The sequence below is a fragment of the Caretta caretta genome, chromosome 2 (assembly GCF_965140235.1).
Source record: "Caretta caretta isolate rCarCar2 chromosome 2, rCarCar1.hap1, whole genome shotgun sequence".
Classification (NCBI taxonomy): domain Eukaryota; kingdom Metazoa; phylum Chordata; order Testudines; family Cheloniidae; genus Caretta; species Caretta caretta.
The window spans coordinates 655,065-681,579 of NC_134207.1; the positions used below are offsets into that span (position 1 = coordinate 655,065).

General features: G+C 47.1%; 1 protein-coding gene across 6 annotated transcripts in view; it reads right to left on the reverse strand.

The window, feature by feature from the left end:
- Nucleotides 1-22,954: 22,954 nt before the first annotated feature.
- The window catches only part of PUF60 (poly(U) binding splicing factor 60), a 54,089-nt gene continuing 50,528 nt past the window's right edge, over nucleotides 22,955-26,515 (reverse strand). For all 6 annotated transcript variants that reach the window (XM_048837068.2, XM_048837066.2, XM_048837067.2 and 3 more), the window contains one exon: nucleotides 22,955-23,389. In XM_048837068.2, the coding sequence (XP_048693025.1) occupies nucleotides 23,090-23,389 (300 nt within the window). In that variant the 3' untranslated portion in view covers nucleotides 22,955-23,089. The remainder of the gene's footprint in view (nucleotides 23,390-26,515) is intronic.

Here is a 26,515-nt window from a genome sequence, read left to right on the forward strand (position 1 = left end):
TGTGCCAGAGATGGACAGTTTTCCCTATCAGCATCCACTGACCCACACGTGTTCCCTCGTGCTCACAGCCAAGGGTATAATAGGCCTTGTAGGTCAGTGCCTCTCCAGTGACCCTCTTTCTGCTGAGTAGACATAAGAACGGCCATTGGGGGGATCAGACCAATGGTCCATCTAACCCAGTATCCTGTCTTCCGATGGTGGCCAATGCCAGGTGCCTCGGAGGGAATGAACAGAACAGGGAATCATCAAGTGATCCATCCCCTGTCGCTCATTCCCAGCTTCTGGCAAACAGAGGCTAGGGATGCTTCAGAGCATAGGCGTCAATTTTTACTTTTCCCCAAGGGAGTGCTTCACCCCCGCTCCACCCCAAGGCCCTGCCCCCCTCTACTCCTTCCCCCAAGGCCCCACCTTTGCTCCGCCTCTTCCAGCCCCTGCTCTGCCCCCTCTCCCAGGCTCCACCGTTGCTTCACCGCCTTCTCCAAGACCCCGCCCTCGCTCCACCTCTTCCCGCCCCAAGGCCCCCACCCACCACTTGCTTATCTCCGCCCTCCCCCAAGCCACCAAACAGCTGATCAGCCGTGCTGCTGAGCAGCTGTCACTGGTGGGTGCTGAGCACCCACTGTTTTTTCCTAGGGGTGTTCCAGCCCCGGAGCACCCACCGAGTCAGCGCCTATGCTTCAGAGCATGATTTTTCATCCCTGCCCATCCTGGCTAATAGCCACTGATGGACCTGTCCTCCATAATTTACCAAGTTCTTTTCTGAACCCAGTTGTACTTTTGACCTTCACAGGTTGACTGCGTGTTGTGTGAAGCACACTACTTCTTCGAGGATATACGCCGGGTGCCTCCTCATCCTGGGGGGACACAATCTAACAGGGAGAACAAGTGACCGCCCCACGCGTCTCTTCCCCTAGCCCAGGACCGCTATGGTCTCCCTGCCCCCACCCCACCCCACGTTACCTGTGGGCCAGGGGCTCTGTCCTTCTCCTGCTGCGCCAGCTCCCTGCCAGCACATTGGGCTGCTCTCCTGGCAGCCAGGCCCGGGCGGGGAACAGGACGGAACCGCTCCTGGCCACTGTTCTGCGCGGCATGGCAGCTACCTGCAAGAGAGCCTGGCTGGGGAGGGGCAGTGGCTGGGATGCTGCTCTGTGAAGCGGCGGCAGCAGGCTGACCCCTGCCCAGGCTCAGCTTCTGGGGACAGGGGCTGTGCATACCAGGGGGGGGGCAGCCCATACTGGCTCGCTCGGCCCCTGTCCCTGGAAGCCGAGCCTGGGTGGGGGTCACCCTGCTGCTGCCGCAGCCAGACTCTCTCGCAGGAAACTGCAGAGCTGCAGCGGCTTCACAGAGCAGCGTCCCAGCAGCCAGCGTGAGAAGAGGCTCGGGTCTCGCCCCTTCCGCTCCCTGCCCGGGCTGGCTGCTGGGGGGCGCTTGACCCCACATGTCCCCCCTCCATATCGCCTCTGTCTTTGGGTGATGGTCTCTAAATGTATTCCAAACATGGGTGCGCCATGCGCTGGAACTGGAAGGTTTTCCCTAGCAGTGGCTGCTATCTCACTGTTGCATCGTGTCCCCTCATGCTTGCAGCTGAGGGTATAATAGACTGGGTGGGTCAACACCTCACCAGTTCCCTCTAAACGCCGCATGGCCTGAGTTGGAACCCCTCTTCCTTCGCACAGTGGTTTTGTCCATTGTGAATAATTCGTACAGTCATTTCTCAGTGTAGATAGTTTAACCTTAGTAGTAAGTTAGTGGTAAGTTTAGTAAGTTACTTCGTTCTCCGCATCCAGGGACTGCCACCCCCACTTCACCCCAGGGACTGTGTCCCACGTCCCGGGCTTCAAGACCTGGGTATCCTGCCCCTGCTCCCTCTCTGTGAGCGACGAGCACCAGAGGGGTCTCTTGCCTCGGAGAGACTCATATCATGGCACATTGCTTGACTTGCAAGTCGTTCCCTCCTCAGACCCAGGAAGCTCGAGTGCTCTGCCTCTGCAAGTTCCTCACGGAGGAAGTAACGGGGCTGTGTACGCAGTCAAATCCGGGACTATCGGAACCATCACTGGTAGCGAGCACTCCTCTGACCACTTCCCATGCCCTGGATCTGGCCATTAAGGACAAGCCCCAACCTGAGAGCAAGAAGCACTCTCACAGGCACAAAAGCGGTCTCCAGAGTGGACTGCTAGTAAGCTCATTTCCTCCCCGAGCCATGCCAGGTCAGGTGAGATGTCATGCACGGAGGGTAGGGATAGGATACAGAGGGACCTAAACAAATTAGAGGATTGGGCCAAAAGAAATCTGATGAGGTTCAACAAGGACAAATGCAGAGTCCTGCACTTAGGACGGAAGAATCCCATGCACCGCGACAGACTAGGGACCAAATGGCTCGGCAGCAGTTCTGTGGAAAAGGACCTAGGGGTGACAGTGGACGAGAAGCTGGATAGGAGTCAACAGTGTGCCCTTGTTGCCAAGAAGGCCAATGGCATTTTGGGCTGTATAAGTAGGGGCATTGCCAGCAGATCGAGGGACGTGATCGTTCCCCTCTATTAGACATTGGTGAGGCCTCATCTGGAGTATTGTGTCCAGTTTTGGGCCCCACACTACAAGAAGGATGTGGAAAAATTGGAAAGAGTCCAGCGGAGGGCAACAAAAATGATTAGGGGACTGGAACACATGACTTATGAGGAGAGGCTGAGGGAACTGGGATTGTTTAGTCTGAGGAAGAGAAGAATGAGGGGGGATTTGATAGTTGCTTTCAACTACCTGAAAGGGGGTTCCAAAGAGGATGGATCTAGACTGTTCTCAGTGGTAGCGGATGACAGAACAAGGCGTAATGGTCTCAAGTTGCAGTGGGAGAGGTTTAGGTTGGATATTTGGAAAAAAACTTTTTCACGAGGAGGGTGGTGAAGCACTGGAATAGGTTACCTAGGGAGGTGGTGGAATCTCCTTCCTTAGAAGTTTTTAAGGTCAGGCTTGACAAAGCCCTAGCTGGGATGATTTAGTTGGGGATTGGTCCTGCTTTGAGCAGGGGGTTGGACTAGATGACCTCCTGAGGTCCCTTCCAACCCTGATAGTCTATGACTCTATGTCTGCACCGGTGCCCAAGCTTCCCCAGGTTAAGGGGAAGGTTAAATATAAGAAGGATCTGGCAGTATCAGCGACCACCTCAGTACCCGCCCGCTGCCGCTGCCTCGCCATCTGTAGCGCCCTGTTGACGCTGCCTGTACCCTTGGGTGTTTCCACAGGCATCTTTCAGACTCCTGGACATTTGGATCATCTTCTCTCTGCAGCAGAATTGCATAGAGAATAGGTCTATCAGTGGCTATTAGCCAAGATGGTCTGAGGGACAACCCCATGGTCTGGGTGTCCCTAAACCTCTGACTGCCAGAAGCTGGGACTGGATGACAGGGGATGGATCACTTGATAATTGTGCTGTTCTGTTCATTCTCTCTGAAGCATCTGGCACCAGCCACTGTCAGAAGACAGGACTCCGGGCTAGATGGAGCATTGGTCTAACCCATTCTGGCTCTAATTTGCCAAGCATCACAAAGGAACTCCATGGCAGAAGCAGGGATAGACTCCAGTTCTTCAGGGCAGCATTGAACTGCTTCAAATCACCCTCTCTTCCTGCAAATCCCAATCTCACTCACCACACACATTTCAACTTCTGCAATAAATGAGGCTAGCATCCTACCAACAACAGTCTCCTTCACGATGCAACACTTTCATTTCCAGAGCACCATCCATTCTGGGCACTGAATGAGGCAGGAAGTTTTTAAAAACAAATTGAAAAAAAATTCCATCATGTAGAATCATATTGACACCCACATGGTTCATCAGCAGAGCTGGAACCATTAGATACACAGTACAGGCCTCCAGCACTGGTGGTAACTGTGCAACCAATAACAGTAGTAGGTTGTCGTCTTATAGATCCAAAGCCCAGAAGGATCCCTTGTGGATTATCTGGCCTGTCTTCCTGTAAAACATGGATCACAGAACGTCCCCAAACTAATTCCTAGAGCAGATATTTCAGAAAAAACATCCAATCTTGATTTAAAAATGGTCAGTGATGGAGAATCCACCACCATCCTTGGTCAATTGTTCCAATGATTAATTACACTCACCATTAAAAATGTATACCTTATTTCCAGTCTGAATTTGTCTAGCTTCAAATTCTAGCCACTGGATCATGTTAGACCTTCCTCTGCTAGAGTGAACAGTCCATTGTTAAATATTTGTTCCCCATGTAGGTACTTACAGACTGATCAAGTCACCCCTTAACCTTCTCTTTGATAAGCAAAATAAATTGAGCTCTTTGAGACTCTCGCTATAAGGCAGGTTTTCTAATCCGTTAACAATGCTCATGGCTCTTCTCTGAATCCTCCCCAATTTATCAACACAATTTGAATTGTGGGCACCAGAACTGGACACAGGATTCCAGCAGCACTCGCACCAGCGCCAAATAAAGAGGTAAAATAACCTCTCTACTCCTGCTCAGGATTCCCATTTATGCACCCCAGGATCGCATTAGCTCCTTTGGCCACAGCGTCACATTAGGAGCTCATGTTCAGCTAATTATCCACCAGAACCCCCAATTCTTTTTTAGTCACTGCTTCCCAGGCTAGAGTCCCCCCTCTGTAAGTAGGGCCTGCATTCTTTGTTCCTAGAGGTATACATTTACATTTAGCTGTATTCAAACACCACATTCTTTTGCTTGCTTCCAGTTTACTAAGCAGTCTAAATTGCTCTGAATTATTAACCTGTCCTTTTTATTAATTTCACTCCCCCAATTTGTGTGTCATCTGCAAGTTTTATCAGTGATAATTTTATGTTTTTTTTCTAGATCATTGATAAAGATGTTAAATAGCATAGGGCCAAGAACCAATCCCCCCCGGGACCCCACTGGAAACAGACCCGCTCTGACAATTTCACATTTAGAGTTACATTTTGAGATCTAGTATTCAGCCCATTTTTAATCCACATAATGTGTGTCATGTTAATTTTACATCATTGTTTTTTTTTATCAAAACATTGTGCCATAACTAGTCAAACCCCTTACAGAAGTATGTTACATCAACACTATTACCTTTATCAACCAAACCTGTGATCTCATTTAAAAAAAAGATCAAGTTAGTTTGACAGGATTGATTTTCTGTAAATGCATATTGATTTATATTAATTACATTATCTTCCTTTATTTCTTATTAATCAAGTCCCGTATTGGCCCTCCATTATCTTGCCTGAGATTGATGTTAGGCTGACAGGCCTGTAATTATCTGCATCATCCCATTTAACCTTTTTAAAAATTAGCACAACTTCAGGTTTTTTCCAGTCTTCTGGAATTTCTCCAAGACTTATTGAAAATCAACAACAACAGTCCAGCAAGCTCCTCAGTCAGCTTTTTTAAAACTCTTGGATGCAAGTTATCTGGGTCTGATTTTAAAATGTCTGATTTTGGTAACTTCTGTTTATCATCATCCAGAGATACTAGAATGGAAAATGTGTTATCACTATATGATGAGCCTGCATCACCTGTTCCTCTCCCCCTCGCCCCAAATAAAGAACAGAAATATTTATTGAACACTTCAGCCTTTTCTGCATTCTTATTGATAATTCTACCATTTCCATCTAGTAATGGACCAATACCATTATCAGGATTTACTTTGTGCCTAGTTTATTTTTAAAAACTCCTTCTTATTGTCCTTAACTCTGCTGGCTTTAGATTTCTCCTTGTACCCTTGGCTCTCCTTATCAATGTTCTACAATTCCTAACTTCTGATTTATAATAATTACTTACCCTTTCTTCCACTTATGGGTGTGTGTGTATATATACACACACACACTCCTTTTAACAGCTACTTTTGCTTTCTCTCTAAACCAGTATTTTTTTTCAAACCAAACAAAAAGTCCAAGTTGATACAACTCAAGGACTATGTTAAAATCATGCTTGGTAAAAACAGAAGATGTGGAACCAGAAATTAATGACCCAAAATGTTTGTATTGGCTATTAGGCCTAATTGGTGGACAAAATAATAACGGGATGGGCTATCCACCCATCACTCCCTTTTTGGGTCTTAAAGAGATGGGGGAGGGGGGAAATGGGGACAGAGAAAGAGGAAAAACAGATGGAGGCTACTGAAGCATCTTCACCATCGTTGCTGTCAGTGTCAACAGTTCCTTGCACTCCAGATCTTCTTTGTCCTAATCCTAGGAGATGATCTGACCAGACTGGGCCAGAGAGCGGGACCCAGATAACATCGCCACCTCTACTGGCTCCAGCTAACCCCAGCCACCACCTGTGACGAAATGGGATCGGATTTTAACAGCAGCAGCTGTAACAACAGCGCCTGCTCATCTCAACTCACGTCTCGTCTTTTCCCCAAAAGGACAGTTATCCTCTTTAATGACATCTAAGAGCCTGTAAAACAGGGTAGGGGTGGGGGTGTTCCCTTCTAAAATCTCTCTCCAGCTCAAGAGAAAGGCAACAGGAAATGTTAAAATGAAGGCCTTACTTAATACTTTACATTTCAAAGCCTTTAACTGCTTTTCCTTCTTTTCTGTATCTTCATGAAAATGTTAACCTTTTATTAGGTTTCAGAGGAACAGCCGTGTTAGTCTGTATTCGCAAAAAGAAAAGGAGTACTTGTGGCACCTTAGAGACTAACCAATTTATTTGAGCATGAGCTTTCGTGAGCTACAGCTCACTTCCACAGTATGCACCCAATGAAGTGAGCTGTAGCTCACGAAAGCTCATGCTCAAATAAATTGGTTAGTCTCTAAGGTGCCACAAGTACTCCTTTTCTTTATGGACAAAACAGCAATTTTTTCCTCCTGAGAAATGTGTGAACCACTTTTGCCATAATTTTCCAGTAAAATTTAGCTGAGGCAGACACCTGGCATGGAGAAATTCAGCCGAAATGGTTAACATTTGGCAAAGTTAGAAGCAACAGAAAACAAGATCTTATAATAGGAAGTATGCTGGGCAACCTTAACTCTAGGCATCACCATCAGCTCTGCCTAAAATGTATTCTAAAACAACAAGAGTCAGCACCTCTGCATCTGAGCATCCATCGACGCCAGCCTGTGGCAGCATAGCCATTATAAGAACAGTGTGAGATAGCACTACGTGCCCTATAGGTATGTAGGCACTTACATGGAGTGCCGGCGTAGTGCAAGGGCTCGTTTCAGCCTACACATGTCTCTTGTGAGGTTCTGCGATCTAGAGAATGTTATAGCATCAATCACTGTATTCATTACTTCTCATTAGCCATAGCAACAGCTGATCCTTGCCTGAAATCAGATAAACTCTTGGCCTTTGTATCCAGTGGCAGAGAGTTCCACAGACTGACATAAGAAAAAGCATTTCCTCTTACTAGTCTTAAATTGGCTGCCTTTCAATGGCACGGAATGTCCCCATTTCCTTGAATTACAAGCCAGGGTTAATGCAAGTGCCCGATCTCTCTTTTTTATCCCATTCATTATTTTGTTTCCTATATATGCCCTATCTCATCTCTAACCTAAAACAGTCCTAATCACGCTCTCCAGGCTTCTAAGTAGTATCACTTCCTTTCTCTGGGCCCCCTTTCTATATCTGCTAGATCCTGTCAGATGGGGGACCAGAACTGAGCAATGGAAACATCCCACTGGCTTATAAGATGACGTACCCACTATTTCACTATTGTGCATCTATCCCTTTCTTGGTGCAAGCACTATTAGCAATAGCAGGAAATGAAATGCAGCTGGGGCTCCCCCCACAGCCATCCTGGACCCACAGGGAGACCCCCTCTCACCCCCAGGCCTGGGGAAGACAAGTCCAGCCAAGAGACTTCTCCTTTCCCCAACTGCAGCTGGAGGTCAACAATAGGGCCTCTGGGACTTTTGGACAGACCATTTTCTTAGGTGTTAATTTCTGACATTCTTTCCTCCTTGCTAACTGGTTCGTTCTTCAAACTCCCTCCCTCTGCTTTCCATATTGCCTATCCTTTTCCCAATTCCTATTCTCATTACTCATCCCTGTTAGAACATAAATGGCCATACCGGGTCAGACCAAAGGTCCATCTAGCCCAGTATCCTGTCTTCTGACAACGGCCAATGCCAGGTGCCCCAGAGGGAATGAACAGAACAGGTGATCATCAAGTGATCCATCCCCTGTCGCCCATTCACAGCTTCTGGCAAAGAGAGGCTAGGGACACTTCAGAGCATGGTTTTGCATCCCTGCCCATCCTGGCTAATAGTTAACCTATATCCTCCATGAACTGATCTAGTTCTTTTTTGAACCCTGTTACAATCTTGCCTTCACAGCTTCCTTTGGCAAAGAGCTCTGCAGGTTGACTGTGCCCTGTTCCCTTTATAGGCTCCCAGTGGGACTTTGTCAATGGCTTTTTTGGAAGTCTAATAAATGGTCAGACAATTCTTTAGCCACTATTTTGTCAACACACTCAAATACTTCCAGTCGACTAGAGAGGCACAGTTTTCCCTTGCAGAAGCCATGCTGGTTAGTCTCTATCAAGTCATGGTCATCAAGGGGATTTACAACTCTATTTTTCATGATCATTTCAACCAAATTAGCTGGGGCTGAAGTCATCCCTTCTGGTCTGCAATGGCCTGAAGCACTTCTGGACTCTTTCTAAGGTAAGAACATTTGCTATTTGCAGTACAGGAGTTTATTTTAATGTGAGATTTTTGTTGTGTTCACTCACCTACTTCGTTCTTACATTTCTTCATAATTCAGGGTTATTTTTCTCATGAGAGACGTATTACAGGCCCTACAACCTGTGAGCTTTATTTGTTCATGTGCGTAGACAAAGCCTCGACCCTTGTGGGTGCTCTCAGAACATAAACAAACGTTCTAGGCACAGCATAAGGCCTCACGAACAAACCCCACGTTGCCCCCCTACCACGGTTGGTGGAGTGAGCAAACGAGACAAGGGCGAGGAGCGGGCATTCACTTCTACTGCGGCATTCTTCAGGGCTGCCGCTTGAGGGAGCAGTATGAGCAGCAACCATGTTCTCTGTCCGGCAGCCTGCTGCACAAGGAGTCTTAGCACCATCCTCCAGTTCGCACCCAGAAACGGGATATGACACGTACAGGTAGAAATGCCAAACAGTTCCACTTAAAATAAGGATCTCACAGTGGCACAAGCAGGACAAGTTCTTCTACATATTCTCTTTTAAGAAAGTGGCCTAATCCAGGGTGTGCTTGATGGGGAACTGAGGCAGAGAAATAAGGCTCAAAACCACAAAGGCACTTAGGTGTTGCAACACTGTGCATCACGGTGCCTAATGTTTAGGCTCCTAGAAAATCACAGAAACACCACCATGATTCATAAAGCCTGAGTTAGGCACCTAGGCTCCCTGCACAATGAATGGGGAGAGACAGGTGAGTCCAAGAGGAGTTATCAATGCTTCCCTGTCAAAGGGGGAGGGCGTATCTAAGTGGGACCCTGCAGTTGTCAGCCCTGGGTCCAATATTATTAAAATTTTCATTAATGACTGGATAATGACATGGAGAGTACGCTTATAAAATCTGCAGATGACACCAAGCTGGGAGGGGTTGCAAGCAGGAGGACAGGATTAGAATTCAAAATGACCTTGAAAAATTAAGAGAACTGGTCTGAAATCAAGAAGTTGACATTCAAAAAAAGACAAGTGTAAAGTACTACACTTAGGAAAGAAAAATCAAATGTATGACTACAAATGGAAGAAATTGGCTAGATGATAGTGCTGCTGAAAAGGATTTGAGGGTTATAGTGGATCAGAAATTTAATCTGAGTCAACAAAGTGATGCAGTTGCGCAAAAGGCTAAAATTCTGGGGTGTACTGACAGGAGTGTCATCTGTAAGACATGGGAGGCAATTGTCCTGCTCTACTCGCCTTGCTGAGGCCTCAGCTGGAGTACTAGGTTCCGTTCTGGGCGTCACACTTTAAGAAGGATGTGGGTAAGCTGCAGAGACCAGAGGGGAGCAACAAAAATGATAAAAGATTTAGAAAACCTGACCTATAAGGAAAAACTGGGCTTGAAAAAACACTGGGTAGCTGGGGGGACTTGAAAACTGTTTCCAACTCTGTGAAGGGCTGTTACAAACAGGACGGTGATCCCTCGTTCTCCAGGTCCACTGAAGATGGGGGCAAGAAGCAATGGGCTTAATTTGCAGCAAGGGAGATTTAGGTTAGATATTAGGAAAAAACTTTCTACGGGTCGTTAAGCTCTGAAACAGACTTCCAAAGGCAGTTGTGGAAACCCCACCACTAGAGGTTTTTAAGAACAGATTGGACAAGCACCAGTCAGGAACGATCTAGGTTTAGTTGATCCTGCCTCAGCACAAGCAGCTGGACTTGATGACCTCTCAAGCTCCGTTTCAGCCCTATATTTCTATGATCGTCTGAGTCACAAGGTCCAGAGAACTTCATCAAGTGGTTTCTACATCATGCCCATAACTTCTGATTGGTCTTTTAAAAAGATCCAATCTTGATTTAAAGACTTAAATGGAGAAGATTTCCAGAAAGCCTTTGACAAGGTCCCTCACCAAAGGCTCTTACGTAAATTAAGTTGTCATGGGATAAGAGGGATTGAGAACTGGTTAAAAGACCGGGAACAAAGGGTAGGAATAAATGGTAAATTTTCAGAATGGAGAGGGGTAACTAGTGGTGTTCCCCAAGGGTCAGTCCTAGGACCAATCCTATTCAACTTATTCATAAATGATCCAGAGAAAGGGGTAAACAGGGAGGCGGCAAAGTTTGCAGACGATACTAAACTGCTCAAGATAGTTAAGACCAAAGCAGACTGTGAGGAACTTCAAAAAGATCTCACAAAACTAAGTGATTGGGCAACAAAATGGCAAATGAAATTTAATGTGGATAAATGTAAAGTAATGCACATTGGAAAAAATAACCCCAACTATAAATACAATAGGATGGGGACTAATTTAGCTACAACTAATCAGGAAAGAGATCTTGGCATCGTCGTGAATAGTTCTCTGAAGATGTCCACGCAGTGTGCAGCAGCAGTCAAAAAAGCAAACAGGATGTTAGGAATCATTAAAAAAGGGATAGAGAATGAGATGGAGAATATCTTATTGCCCTTATATAAATCCGTGGTACGCCCACATCTTGAATACTGCGCACAGATGTGGTCCCCTCATCTCAAAAAAGATATATTGGCATTAGTAAAGGAACAGAGAAGGGCAACTAAAATGATGAGGGGTTTGGAACAGGTCCCATATGAGGAGAGATTAAAGAGGCCAGGACTTTTCCACTTGGAAAAGAGGAGACGAAGGGGGGGGATGTGATAGAGGTCTATAAAATCATGAGTGTTGTGGAGAAAGTGAATAAGGGAAAGTTATTTACAGTAACTCCTCACTTAAAGTTGTCCAGGGTTACCATGTTTGAACATTCAAAAAAGAGGACACTCCACCGGGGGGGGGGGGAGGAGATTTGCTCGCACCCCCCCCCCGGCCCTGTCCCAACTGCACCCCTTGCCCGCCCCCATTCCAACCCCTTCCCCAAAGTCCCTGCCCCAACTCTACCCCCTCCTTGCCCATTGGACCCCTTCCCCAAAGTCCCTGACCCAGTCCCGCTTCCTCCCCTGAGTGCTCGCGTTCTCCCTCTTCCCCCTCCCTCCCAGCCACACGAAACAGCTGTTTCGTGGTGCAAGCGCTGGGAGCTAGGGGGAAAAAGAGGGCACTCTCTCAAGTGATCAGTATTCACACTCTTTCTTGAATGATCAGCTCTTCTTTGGGGAAAAATAATGGCAAAATCCCGGATGTTTTTAGATATTTAAAAATTCCTCCCCGGTGGTGATTTAAGAACCAAAAAGCCAGACATGTCTGGGAAAATACAGACGTATGGTAATCCTAAAGTTGTCCCAGTTAACGTTGTTTCGTTGCTGATCAATTAGGGAACATGTTCATTTAAAGTTGTGCAATGCTCCACTATTACGTTTTTTGGCTGCCTGCTTTCTCCACAGCTGGCAGCCTCCCTACGCCCCATGCCCCCCCCCCCCCCCCGGGTCTCCCACCCACCAGCAGACCCTGTGGATCAGCGCCTTCCCCCTGATTCCCCCCTCCTCCTGCCCGAGGCAATCAGCTGGCTTGTGGCATTTAGGAGGCAGGAGGGAGGGGGCAGAAGCAAGGACTCAGCACACAGACTCTCCACAAACCTGATTGCCCCAGCAGGATTCGGGGGGGGGGGGGGGGGAGCCTGTGCGCCAAGTCCTCACTCCTCCCCTCTCCCTCCTAAATGCCGCAAGCCAGCTGATTGCCCCGGGCAGGAGGGAGGTGGGAGGAGTGAGGACTTGGTGTACCTCCCCCTTCCCTCCCCTGCCTCCTTCCCGCAGCAATCAGCTGGCTTGCTGCGTTCAGAAGGGGAGGGGAGGAGTGAGGATGCAGCGTGCAAAGTAAAGGGGGAGAAGGTAGCGGGGGAGAAGAGGCAGGTCAAGGGTGGGGGCCTGGGGGAACGGGTGGAGTGGGCGGGCTGAGGGTTGACAGGGAACGCAGCTCCAAAGTGATTAGGGGAGTTGGTCATCTAATGACTTGCTATAAAGAAATTTACCAAGAAAAAAAAAAAAGGAAAGCAAAACAATCTCTAGCTGTGTTTTTTCGAGTTCAGAAAGTTCAGCAAGAAGAGCAGCCAGACAATCCACCCTCTTCCACGCTCTGACTCCACCACCTCAACCGAGCTTCATACTCAGCAGTGATGATTGTAGTATTAAATTGCTTGTTTAAAAATGTATATAATCCCTTTTGTCTGGCAAAAAAAAATTCCCTGGAACCTAACCCCCTCATTTACATTAATTCTTATGGGGAAACTGGATTCCCTTAACATCGTTTCACTTAAAGTCACATTTTTCAGGAACATAACTACAACGTTTATCTTTGAAAATTCGTGGCGAACGGGGGAAGTCCCGGATGACTGGAAAAAGGCTAATGTTAAAAAAGGGAAGAAGGAGGATCCTGGGAACTACAGGCCAGTCAGCCTCACCTCAGTCCCTGGAAAAATCATGGAGCAGGTCCTCAAAGAATCAATCCTGAAGCACTTACATGAGAGGAAAGTGATCAGGAACAGTCAGCATGGATTCACCAAGGGAAGGTCATGCCTGACTAATCTAATCGCCTTCTATGATGAGATTACTGGTTCTGTGGATGAAGGGAAAGCAGTGGATGTATTGTATCTTGACTTTAGCAAAGCTTTTGACACTGTCTCCCACAGTATTCTTGTCAGCAAGTTAAAGAAGTATGGGCTGGATGAATGCACTATAAGGTGGGTAGAAAGTTGGCTAGATTGTCGGGCTCAACGGGTAGTGATCAATGACTCCACGTCTAGTTGGCAGCCGGTGTCAAGTGGAGTGCCCCAGGGGTCGGTCCTGGGGCCGGTTTTATTCAATATCTTCATAAATGATCTGGAGGATGGTGTGGATTGCACTCTCAGCAAATTTGCTGATGATACTAAACTGGGAGGAGTGGTAGATACACTGGAGGGCAGGGATAGGATACAGAGGGGCCTAGACAAATTGGAGGATTGGGCCAAAAGAAATCTGATGAGGTTCAATAAGGATAAGTGCAGGGTCCTGCACTTAGGACGGAAGAACCCAATGCACAGCTACAGACTAGGGACCGAATGGCTAGGCAGCAGTTCTGCGGAAAAGGACCTGGGGTGACAGTGGACGAGAAGCTGGATATGAGTCAGCAGTGTGCCCTTGTTGCCAAGAAGGCCAATGGCATTTTGGGATGTATAAGTAGGGGCATTGCCAGCAGATCGAGGGACGTGATCGTCCCCCTCTATTCGACATTGGTGAGGCCTCATCTGGAGTACTGTGTCCAGTTTTGGGCCCCACACTACAAGAAGGATGTGGATAAATTGGAGAGAGTCCAGCGAAGGGCAACAAAAATGATTAGGGGTCTGGAACACATGGCTTATGAGGAGAGGCTGAGGGAACTGGGATTGTTTAGTCTGCGGAAGAGAAGAATGAGGGGGGATTTGATAGCTGCTTTCAACTATCTGAGAGGTGGTTCCAGAGAGGATGGTTCTAGACTATTCTCAGTGGTGGAAGAGGACAGGACAAGGAGTAATGGTCTCAAGTTGCAGTGAGGGAGGTTTAGGTTGGATATTAGGAAAAACTTTTTCACTAGGAGGGTGGTGAAACACTGGAATGCGTTGCCTAGGGAGGTGGTGGAATCTCCTTCCTTAGAAGTTTTTAAGGTCAGGCTTGACAAAGCCCTGGCTGGGACGATTTAATTGGGGATGGGTCCTGCTTTTGAGCAGGGGGTTGGACTAGATGACCTCCTGAGGTCCCTTCCAACCCTGATATTCTATGATTCTATGAACGTTAAGTGAGGAGTTATTGTAATTGTTCCCATAATATATGAACTAGGGGCCACCAAATGAAATTAAGGGCAGCAGGTTTAAAACAAATAAAAGGAAGTAGTTCTTCACTCAGCACACAGTCAACCTGTGGAACTCCTTGCCTGAGGAGGTTGTGAAGGCTAGGACTATATCGGGGTTTAAAAGAGAACTGGATAAATTCATGGAGGTTAAGTCCATTAATGGCTATTAGCCAGGATGGGTAAGGAATGGTATCCCTAGCCTCTGTTTGTCAGAGGGTGGAGATGGATGGCAGGAGAGAGATCACTAGATCATTACCTGTTAGGTTCACTCCCTCTGGGGCACCTGGCATTGGCCGCTGTCGGCAGACAGGAGACTGGGCTGGATGGACCCTTGGTCTGACCCCGTCTGGCCTTTCTTATGGTCTTAATCCACCCTGTCTCTAGGCAAATTTTTCCAGTGGTTAATTAATTTACCTTCACTGTTTAAAACCCTGTGCCTTATTTCCAGTCTGAATTTGTCTAGCTTCAACTTGCAGCCACTGCATCTCATTCTGTCCTTGCTAGATCAGAGCCATACCACCATCAGAAATCGAATGCTTTGTTGGTACTTTTAGATTGACGAAAAATACACAATGTAAAGGTGATAAACTAACAGATAGAGCTTCTTTACTCTCTCTCACTGTAAAGGCAGGTTTTCAAGACCTCAAAGCATGCCTGTGGCTCTTTTCTGAATCCTTTCCAATTTTTCAATATCCTTCAATATCCTTTTTGAAGTGTGGAGACCCAGTATTCCAGTAACAGTCTCACAAATAATGGATCCAGAGGCAACACCACCTTACAAGAATTGCATCAGCCCTCTTAGTCAAAGCATTACACTAAGTACACATTCAGTTTCTACCACGAACCCCAACTCTAAAACAGAGTCTCTACTTTCCAGTCCCCCATCTTATAGGCATGACAGACACATTCTTGGTTACTAGATGTATGATCTTCCTTTTAGCTGTATTAAAGCAAATTATGTTAGAGTCCAGCTTGCTGTATGATCCAGATCCCTTAGTCAAACCTGTCCCCATTATTTATAGATTCATAGCTTTATCCATGGATTTTGAAGGCCAGAGGGGATCATTAACTCTAGTCTGACATCCTGTATAATACAGGCCAGAGAATTTCATATAATTACTGCTCTATTGAGCCCAACAACTTCTGAGTAAGCGTCTTTCCGGAAAGGAATCTGGTCTTGATCTGAAGACCAGATGTGGAGAATCCATCACTTCCCTTGGTAGTTTAACCATAGGAACTATAACCGTCACTGTTAAAAATGGGTGCCTTATTTTAACTGGAATTTGTCCAGCTCTACCTTCCAGCCATTGGTTCTTGTTATGCCTGTCTCCGCTACGTTAAAAAGCCCTTTAATACCCACTATTGTCAAGCAACCTCTCAATCTTCTTAAGTTAAACGGGTTGATCTCTTTGAGCCTCTCATTGTACAGCATTTTCTTCAGTACTCAAATTATTTTTGTGGCTCTTCCTTGCTCCTTACTCTCCACTCCCTACTTGGTGTATATGTATTGGTGTATACATCCCAGGATCGCATTAGACCTTTTAGCCACAGCATCGCCCTGGGAGCTTATGTTCAGTTCCTTGTCCACTAGGACCCCATAATACTTTTCAGCTGTTGCCTTTCGTGATCCAGTCCCCACTCCGTAGGTATGGCCTGCATTCTTTGTTCCTAGATGTGTAACTTTGCATTTGATTGCATTAAACCACATTTTGTTTGAACGGGCTCAGCTTACCCCATGATAGTGATTGTTCTGTACGACTGCTCTGTCTGCATTATTATTTCTCACTCCACTCACTGTCACTGTGAGTCAGAAGCGACTACTGTGATTGTCTCCCTCCTGTATACCACAGGACTTCCCTGAAATAATGCCAGAACACTGCTCCTGGAAAAACATCCAAACTTGATTTTTAAAAATCGTTTGTGATGGAGAATCCATTACAATACTTGGTGAGTTGTTCCAGTGGTTAATTACTTAGACCTTATTACTAATCTGAATTTGTTTAGCTTCAACTTCCAGCCATTGGATCTCATTATAGTTTTGTCTGCCAGACAGAAGAGCCAATTGTCAAATATTTGTTCTTCATGTAGCTACTTATAGACTGTGATCAACTCAATCCTTAATTGTTTCCTTGTTAAGCTAGATAGACTGAGCTGCCAGAACCTACCAAGACATGTTTTTTTACTAATCCTTTAATAATTCTTTTGGCTCTTCAAGAAAGATGTTGATAAATTAGAGAGGTTTCATAGAACTGTGGACACCAGAACTGGACAGCAGTCTCACCAGGGCCAAGTACAGAAGTTAAATAACCTCTCTGCTCCTGCTTCCCCTGTTCATTGCAGTGTTGTTGGATATGGTCTCAGGATATGAGAAACATAGACCAACTTCATTTGGTGGACGTGACAAGCTTTCGAGCTACATAGAGCTCCTCTTCAGATCTGGAACAAGTTACCAGAGCGTCACAGCTACATATAAGGTGGGACAGATTGTTAAGCATAAGCACATGTGGCAAGAAACCACTTGAAATGAAGTGGGAAATAAACAGCTCTGAAGTCCCTGGACAAAGGAAGGCTAGTAGATTACAAATTGTTGTAATGAGCCATAAAACCAGTGTCTCTGAGCACGATTTTTACTGTCTAGCAGAGTTATGAATTTAAGTTCCCAGGCTTGTCTTTTGAAGGTGTTGCGTGGGTTAACTTTGCGGATGAGGACCAGTAAGGATATGTAGTGATCCCTTTGTGAAAGGTGTTCGCCCATTGGTGATGGGGTGTTTGTCTTATTTTTCTGTGTAAGTTCATTCGAGACTGTAGTGATTATCTGGTTTTAGCCACATAGTTGTTTTAGGGCATCTGATGCACTAGATGAGGTACACCACATTGTGGTAAAAATGTGTAGGGTCCATGGATCTTGAATGGTGTGTTTGGGTTTTTGATCACTGTGGCAGTGGAGATATGTTTGGAACCTGGCCAAGCTCCCCATCAGAAGCAAGCTCCCCATAGACCAGGACACACCAATTCAAAGTGGCACCAAACACTTTGGTCAGAACAGATGCAAAGTCTGAAGATATCTCTCCACTGCTATGACGATCAATACTCCCCACAACACACCTTTCATAATCCATGGGTCCTATACAGCCTATCACAACATGTGATGTACCCCATCCAGTGCAAATGCAGGATCTGACCAATCAGTCCCCATCCTCAAAGGAAACCTGCACAGCACCTTCAAAAGACGAAACTGGGAACTTAAATTCATAGTTCTCCTAGACACTAAAAATCATGGGTCAGTCACTGGTTTTATAGCTCGTTACAACCATTAGTAATCTACTAACCCTAATCTAATCACCCACCTTGTCTCACTCTATGACTCCCTTTATGGATTCAAGGATCCCTTTAGCCCTTTTGGCCACAGCATCACACTGGGAGCTCATGTTCAGCTGATTATCCACCATCACCCCCAAGTCCTTTTCAGAGTCCGTGCTTCCCAGGTTAGAGTCCCCCATCCTCTAATTATGGCTAACATTGTTTGTTCCTAGATGTACACAGTTACAGTTAGCCATGTTACAATTCATATTGTTTGCTTGCACCAGTTTACCAAGCAATCCAGATCACTCTGTATCAGTGACCTGTCCTCTTCCTTATTTACCACTCCCCCAAGGTCTATGTCATTTGCGAATATTTACTTCTGGATGATTAGCACTGGGTTAGAACCAATCACTAAAAACACATCTGCTCCATGATTCCCCACTAACAACTACTTGTAGAGATCCGTCAGCCAGTTTTTAATCCATTTAATGCAGTGGTTTTCAAACGGGTTTTTCAAGGGCAGGGGTGGACAAACTTTTTGGCCCGAGGGCCACATCGGGGTTGTGAAACGGTATGGAGGGCTGGGTAGGGAAGGCTGTACACCTCCACAAACAGCCTGGCCCCAGCCCCCAATCCACCCTCCCCCACTTCCCGCCCCCGACCCATCCAACTCCCCCTGCTCCTTGTCCCCTGACCGCCCCCTCCTGGGACCCCCTGCCTCTAACTGCCCCCCCCCCGGGACCCCACCCCCTATCCAACCCCCCCTGCTCCCTGTCCCCCCTCCCCAGGACTCTCTGACCCCCCGGGACTCCCCCCATCCAACCCCCCCTGCTCCCTGTCTCCTGACTGCCCCCCCAAACCTCTGCCCCATCCAACTGCCTTCTGACTACCCCAGGAACCTCCTGCCCCCTATCCAATCCCCTCTCCCCCCGCCCTCTTACCATGCCACTCAGAGCGGCAGGACAGGCTTATTAGAAAGCGTGAGAGGTGGGCGGATACAAGCCGCGCTGCCCACACAGCTGCGGGAGAGGGGGGACAGCAGGGAAGAGGCCAGGGGCTAGCCTCCCTGGCTGGGAGCTCAGGGGTTGGGCAGGACGGGCCCACAGGCCACAGTTTGCCCACCTCTGCCTTAGGGACACACAAACTCTCATAGAATATCAGGGTTGGAAGGGACCTCAGGAGGTCATCTAGTCTAACCCCCTGCTCAAAGCAGGACCAAACCCCAACTAAATCATCCCAGCCAGGGCTTTGTCAAGCCTGACCTTAAAAACCTCTAAGGAAGGAGATTCCACTACCTCCCTAGGTAACGCATTCCAGTGTTTCACCACCCTCCTAGTGAAAAAGTTTTTCCTAATACCCAACCTAAACCTCCCCCACTGCAACTTGAGACCATTGCTCCTTGTTCTGTCATCTGCTACCACTGAGAACAGTCTAGATCCATCCTCTTTGGAACCCCCTTTCAAGTCGTTGAAAGCAGCTATCAAATCCCCCCTCATTCTTCTCTTCCACAGACTAAACAATCCCAGTTCCCTCAGCCTCTCCTCATAAGTCATGTGTCCCAGTCTCCTAATCATTTTTGTTGCTCTCCGCTGGACTCTTTCCAATTTATCCACATCCTTCTTGAAGTGTGGGGCCCAAAACTGGACACAGTACTCCAGATGAGGCCTCACCAATGTCGAATAGAGGGGAACGATCACATCCCTTGATCTGCTGGCAATGCCCCTACTTATACAACCCAAAATGCCATTGGCCTTCTTGGCAACAAGGGCACATTGTTGACTCGTATCCAACTTCTCATCCACTGTAACCCCTAGGTCATTTTCTGCAGAACTGCTGCCGAGCCATTCGGTCCCTAGTCTGTAGCAGTGCATGGGATTCTTCCGTCCTAAGTGCAGGACTCTGCGCTTGTCCTTGTTGAACCTCATCAGATTTCTTTTGGCCCAATCCTCTAATTTGTCTAGGTCCCTCTGTATCCCATCCCTACCCTCCAGCGTATCTACCTCTCCTCCCAGTTTAGTGTCCTCTGCAAACTTGCTGAGGGTGCAATCACCATCCTCCAGATCATTAAAGAAGATATTGAACAAAACCGGCCCCAGGACCGACCCTTGGGGCACTCCACTTGATACCGGCTGCCAACTAGACATGGAGCCATTGATCACTACCCGTTGAGCCCGACTATCTAGCCAACTTTCTACCCACCTTATCGTCCATTCATCCAGCCCATACTTCTTTAACTTGCTGGCAAGAATACTGTGGGAAACCGTGTCAAAAGCTTTGCTAAAGTCAAGGAACTACATGTCCACTGCTTTCCCCTCCTTTTTCCTCACTAGGGGGAAAAAAAGGAAAAAAACCCTGTAACAGCGGAGAAGTTTCCATAAGCGCAGTTTGACTTCTACCCATGGAGGGGCAGGGCCCTCGGCCAGCAGTCGCCACTCTCCGGCTGCGCCGCTCTGAAAGCGGTGCCGCCACCAGCAGCAGCGCAGAACATCAGAGCCGGGTGGCTGGAGAGCGGCGGCTGCTGGCCAGGGCGCTCACCTTTGTGGTGGGGGAGGACTGTTTTTTAATCCCGCTCCCACCCGCTCCCCCAGCGTTTCTAGAACTTTTATCCCGCTCCTGCTATTATGGCAGCTGGTTCCGCGGGATCCCAGTCCCGCTGAAGGGCTCTAAAATTGTCCCAGCTATGACTGGACATGCTGTTCTCAGCAGATGTCTCCCCACCAGCACCCACCCACTCCCTGCACCCCTGTGCAATGGGATGGGAACCCCCCAACCCTCCCAACTCACCCATCCAGAGGTGTCTGAGTCCTCATGCACCCTTACAAGGGGATGAGCAACCCCTGCGTCTCCTCTTCCCCACCTTTAATCCTCCATGCAAACGGCTGGAGAACCCCTGCATCGTCATGCAAGGGGGGTGGGAAGCCCCACCATCCCCAGGCACAAGCTGGGAGAACCCTCACTGCCACCCTCACTTCTGTGCTGCTGCCAATGGTGCCTTCAGAGTAGAGCCCTGCAGTGGGACTGGGATCCTGTGGGTCCCGGAGGACCTGCTGCCAGAACAGCTGGTGCGGGATTTAAAAAAATATATATATCAAGAAACAATGTGGGAGTGGGACAGGATTTTTTTAAAAATGATTTTTCTGCACCACAACCACCACCACATTAGCACTCTTCCGGCCTTCTGGAACGTCTCCAGCATTCCAAGAGTTATTTAAAATTACCTTTAGCAGGCCAAAGATCTCCTCAGCCAATGCTTTCAGGACTCTTAGGCCTTCTGATTTACCACTCTAGTTTTTGTGTCATCTGCAAACATTACCAGCAATGATTTTTATATTTTCTTCCAGCTCACTGACAGACATACTAAACAGCACTGGGCCAGACAGATCCCTCAAGGACATCACTAGAAACACCCTCATTTACAATTACTTTTCGAGATCCAGTTAGCAACTTTTTGATCCATTTAATATGTTACTATCCATCATGTGCTGCACTGATTTAGTATAGTGCTAATTTTTAATCAAAAGTAAGTCAAATGCCGTACAGATGTCTATTATGTTAACCAAACTTGTAATCTTGTAAAAAAAAAAACAAAAAAAAACCACATTATCTAGTTGATCTGAAAAGACCTGTTTTTCATAAACCATGTTGACTGGTATTAGTCAGCCATTCTTAATTCATACCTGCTTTACCCCTGCATTTCCCCCGATAGTTCCAAGAGACTATATGAGAACCCTCTGAAATACTCTTTTGGGTTCCGGAATCCAGCAGATGGAGGAAGAACAAGTCTAATGGCTGGATGTAGAAGCTAAACAAATTTGAATGGAAATAAGATGCCAATTTTTAGCAATCAGGGTAATTAAGCGCTGGAACAACTCACTTAGGATGTGAAAATCTGTATCTTACCTCAGGAGCTATGGCCTGCACTGTATGCAGGTCAGCCAGATTATATTACCATCTGACCTTGGAATTTATGAACCTTAAATCATTAGAGAGAGAGCGATTGTAGTAGATCAGAGGGGTAGCTCAGTGGTTTGAGAATTGGCCTGCTAAACCCAGGGTTGTGAGTTCAATTCTTGAGGAGACCATTTAGGGATCTGGAACAAAAACTGGGGATTGGTCCTGCTTTGAGCAAGGGGTTGGACTAGATGACCTCCTGAGGTCCCTTCCAACCCTGATCTTCTATGATTAAATCCCTGCCTCACACACTAGTTAGACAGAGGCCAACTCTAGAGGACATATATGCACTGGCTTTCAAATTCTGCCCTCTGTACAGGACACGCTCAGTGGCTGTCCTTTCACTTAAGGAATGGGTGCCTCAATATACTGCCTAGGGGCAGAAAGAAACTGAAAGAGAGCACCACAGGGACAGATTTCTAAGGTCCAATTTACCACATGTACATTGGAGGCTGCATGAACAAAGGAGTCGTACGAACACTGCACCTGTGAGAACCCAGGCCGCAGTCACTCCTCTCAAGTCAGCTGTGAATCTTCCCACACGTACTGCTTCTCATACCCCTCTTACCTTTGGGAGCAGTGTGCATAAGGGGCCTTTGTCATGGTGCAGCTATATGATCTCCATAGTATTAGAGCAGCCGACAGATCAGCCTGCCCTGAACCACACCGGATCACAAGTAACAGGACTGTACATTCAAATCCCAACTGACTTGTTACTGGGCTATAGCCTGGCTTCACAAGCTTGATATTTCCATTAACCTGAACTCACGAGGCCTGCGTAAAATGCAAGTTCCCAGGTGGGACAGTCCCCCCCACCATTTTTCACGTGGACAGCTGCAGCCGTGGATCTCAGCCTTGTGAGTGTGTCTGAGCACGTGCTCCGGAATGGATCGACTCATGCAGGCCGAGGCGATGACCAGAGCATCTGCAGACTGCAAGCCGCTGATGTGGTGGCACTTACCCACATCAAGGGCTTGGAGCCTGAGCTCAGCCTGCAGCTGCTCAGCCTTCTCTGGAAGGACCTCCTAGCGTTCCCCATGCCACTGCCCATTCCTGGCTCCACTGCAAGAATGCCTGAGGGCTCCAACCAGGGATCAATGTACTGGGCAAACACTTATTAAAAAGATGGTGCCTGCTCCATTCAAACAAGCAGAGCCCACCTCTAAAGAAAACTGCAGCTCCTGGCCCCAGAGGGCGACATGGGATTCTGACCTCGGGCCCTTACTCGCTAAGGCCTGACAAGCTGCTGGCTGAGGAGACTGGGCCTGTTCCAGACCCAACCAAGGTGGTACTGGCCCTTTTAACACACACTCACGCACGCTAGCTTTTCTTCGCACTTTTATCCAAACTACACGTACATCACAGTAGAGAGCTGCACCCACCCAGCAGCGTTCCTTACACATGGCTAAAAAAACAGATGGGACACAGGGGGCAGGGGAGAAGTCTCTCTCAGGCAGAGTTCATGCTGACAGGTCACTGTTATCAAATCTCTCCTGGTCATACACCTCTGCCACCACCTTTCTCCCAGCAAACCAGCGCCCGTTCAGGGCCTGAATGGCTTTGTGAGTCTCTGAGGCCATAGAGAACTCTACAAAGATCTTGACAATGATCTCAGCGTCCTCCTCCTCGCCCTGCTTCTCTTGGTAGATGATGACCCTATTCACTGCCCCAAACTTTCCGCATTCTTCTGTCACTTCTCCCTCCAGATCATCATCAATGTCCTTTGGATCCACCATGTTGCGCAGCACCATCACAGTTGACTGCAGGAAGAGGAAGGAAAGAGAGAAGTGACTGAGCCAGTTCATGGGACCGCTGGGGTTAACCCTGCAAAGCCATGGCACCTGCACATCACAGCAGCCATTGCAGTGCCATGCCTGAGCAGCAAACATTAACATCCCCGGGCTTTCTGGAACCAATGTGTAATGGCACCGCCCAGGGGCGCCAGAAACATGCTCAACCCGTGTTCCATACAGCCCAGAAATTATGGCTCTTCCACAGGCATCTCCAGCTCAACTGCTTAGGCGAGCAGCATACCAGGAATTTGCCACTTGTTTTGTGCCCTGAAGAGGTGGCTGGAGAGATGCTATTTTTCAGACTGTGTTTAAACCTTACAGAGATGGATTCATCAAACTGATTTCCCTCCTCTTACCTTCAACAGCATGACACATTTTGGTGGCAATTATTCTTCAAGTTAGTTTTATCTTGGAACTTAGTGGCTGGTGTAAGTAGTTGGCCTCATAGGCCTAGAGACTGAAGACTTCTCATCATTCCCAGAACAAGTACATTACAGGGGATACCCATACCCCAACCCATCAGTGTGGCTCACGCTCCAGAATTCTCCCAAGCCTTTACCCCATTCCATCCTCCTGTCCTATCACACCCTTCTGTAACAGGAAGTCCATCACCATCCTATCATTGCCTGTGGGGCCCCCCCAACGCCTGTCCCTCTCCATCCCCCCATGTCTCTGGCTCAGACCAGCAGCGCAGTCAGCAGCGGGTGAGATTAAATAATTTTAAAAATTGCTCTGTATGCATGTGAAACCAGCTCTTATCTCTTTGTAATGCACACCTTCTCAAAGCCTCTCCCCACTCAGGCCAACACAACAAACTCAAGGATTTAAAGGAAGCCACCCTGCAGCAAAAAAACTTCAGGACCAGACTTCAAAGAGAAACTGCCGGGCTTCAGAGCTTCATTTGCAAATTTGACCCCATCAGCTCAGGATTAAACAAAGACTGTGACTGGCTCGCCAACTACACAAGCAGTTTCTCCTCCCTTGGTGTTCACACCTCAGCTGCTAGCAGAGGGCCTCATCCTCCCTGATTGAACTAACCTCATTATCCCTAGCCTGATTCTTGCTTGCATATTTATACCTGCCTCTGGAAACTTCCACTACATGCATCCGATGAAGTGGGTATTCACCCACGAAAGCTTATGCTCCAATATGTCTGTTAGTCTATAATGACAGGTTTCAGAGTAGCAGCCATGTTAGTCTGTAGCCGCAAAAAGAACAGGAGGACTTGTAGCACCTAAGAGACTAACAAATTTATTAGAGCTACAGCCCACTTCATCGGATGCACTGAATGGAACATATATATATATATATATATATATATATATATATATTGCAGTGATAATCAAGATGGAACATTTAGACATTTGACAAGGTGCGAGGATACTTAACATGGGGAAATAGAGTCAATATGTGTAATGACCCAGCCACTCCCAGTCTCTATTCAAACCCAAGTTAATGGTATCTAATTTGCATATTAATTCAAGCTCAGCAGTTTCTCGTTGGAGTCTGTTTTTGAAACTTTTCTGTTGCAGAATTGCCACCTTTAAGTCTTTTACTGAGTGGCCAGAGAGGCTGAAGTGTTCTCCTACCAGTTTTTGAATGTTATGATTCCTGATGTCAGATTTGTCCCCATTTATTCTTTTGCATAGGGACTGTCTGGTTTGGCCAATGTACATGGCAGTGGGGCAGTGCTGGCATATGATGGCATATATCACATTGGTAGATGTGCAGGTGAACGAGCCCCTGATGGGCTAATGTGATTAGGTCCTACGATGGTGTCGCTTGAATAAATATGTGGACAGAGTTGGCAATGGGCTTTGTTGCAAGGATAGGTTCCTGGATTAGTGTTTTTGTTGTGTGGTTGCCGGAGAGTATTTGCTTCAGGTTGGAGGGCTGTCTGTAAGCGAGGACTGGTCTGTCTCCCATGATCTGTGAGAGTGAGGGATCATTTTTCAGGATAGGTTGTAGATCTTTGATGATGCGTTGGAGGGGTTTTAGCTGGGGGCTGAAGGTGACGGCTAGTGGCGTTCTGTTATTTTCTTTGTTGGGCCTGTACTGTAGTAGGCGACTTCTGGGTACTCTTCTGGCTCTATCAATCTGTTTTTTTCACTTCAGCAGGTGGGTATTGTAGTCTATTGAATCTATTTCCACATGTTAAGTATCCTCACACCTTCTTGTCAACTGTCTAAATGGGCCATCTTGATTATCACTACAAAAGTTTTTTTTCTCCTGCTAATAGCAGCTCATCTTAATTAGCCTCTTACAGTTTGTATGGCGAATTCCACCTTCTCTGTACGTATGTATGTATATGTCTGTCTTCTCACTATATGTTCCATTCAGTGCATCCGATGCAGTGGGCTGTAACCCAGGAAAGCTTGTGCTCTAATAAATTTGTTAGTCTCTAAGGTGCCACAGGACTCTTTGCTGCCACAACAAACTCAGAATTTGCAGGTCAAGCCATTTTGGAAAAAGGAGTTAGGGAAACTTTTGGTGTAGCTTTAAAATGCATTTTCTGATTTATCTAAATTCCCCCCTTGAGATGTGATGTAACAGTTCTTGGGGAAATTAAGGTGTGGGTCGTGTAGATCAGGTTTTTATGGCTTCAACCTTAACTAGGGGACAGCCAGTGTCTCAACAATACCACCGTTGGGCCTTTATATTTTCAAAGTATAGGACACATGAGCTAATTCTCACAGCCCCTCAAGAGGTGCAGGTCATTATTATCCCTATTTGGCAGAGGAAAAAGAGGGGAAGGGCCTTGTCCAATCCCAGAGGGAGTCAGTGTCCAAGCTGAGATCAGACCTTCAGAGTTCTGTGCCATCACTAAGGTATCTGAGAATCACTGGGTGGGAGTCTCTGCCTGTGTTCTGCAGGAGGTCAGACTGGTCACAATGGTCCCTTGTGACTCTACTGAGCAGAGTCTCATGATGTCACCTGTGCTTCCCGCATGAATCAGCCCTGTCTCGTCATCCTTACCCTTGCAGCATGTCTAAAATTAGCTGTAAGCTCCTCAGTGCTTAGTACTGCATTGACTGGTGGGAAGGAGGGGGACTCAGAAGGATCAGACAAGGATCACATCTCTGTTTTGTGAGG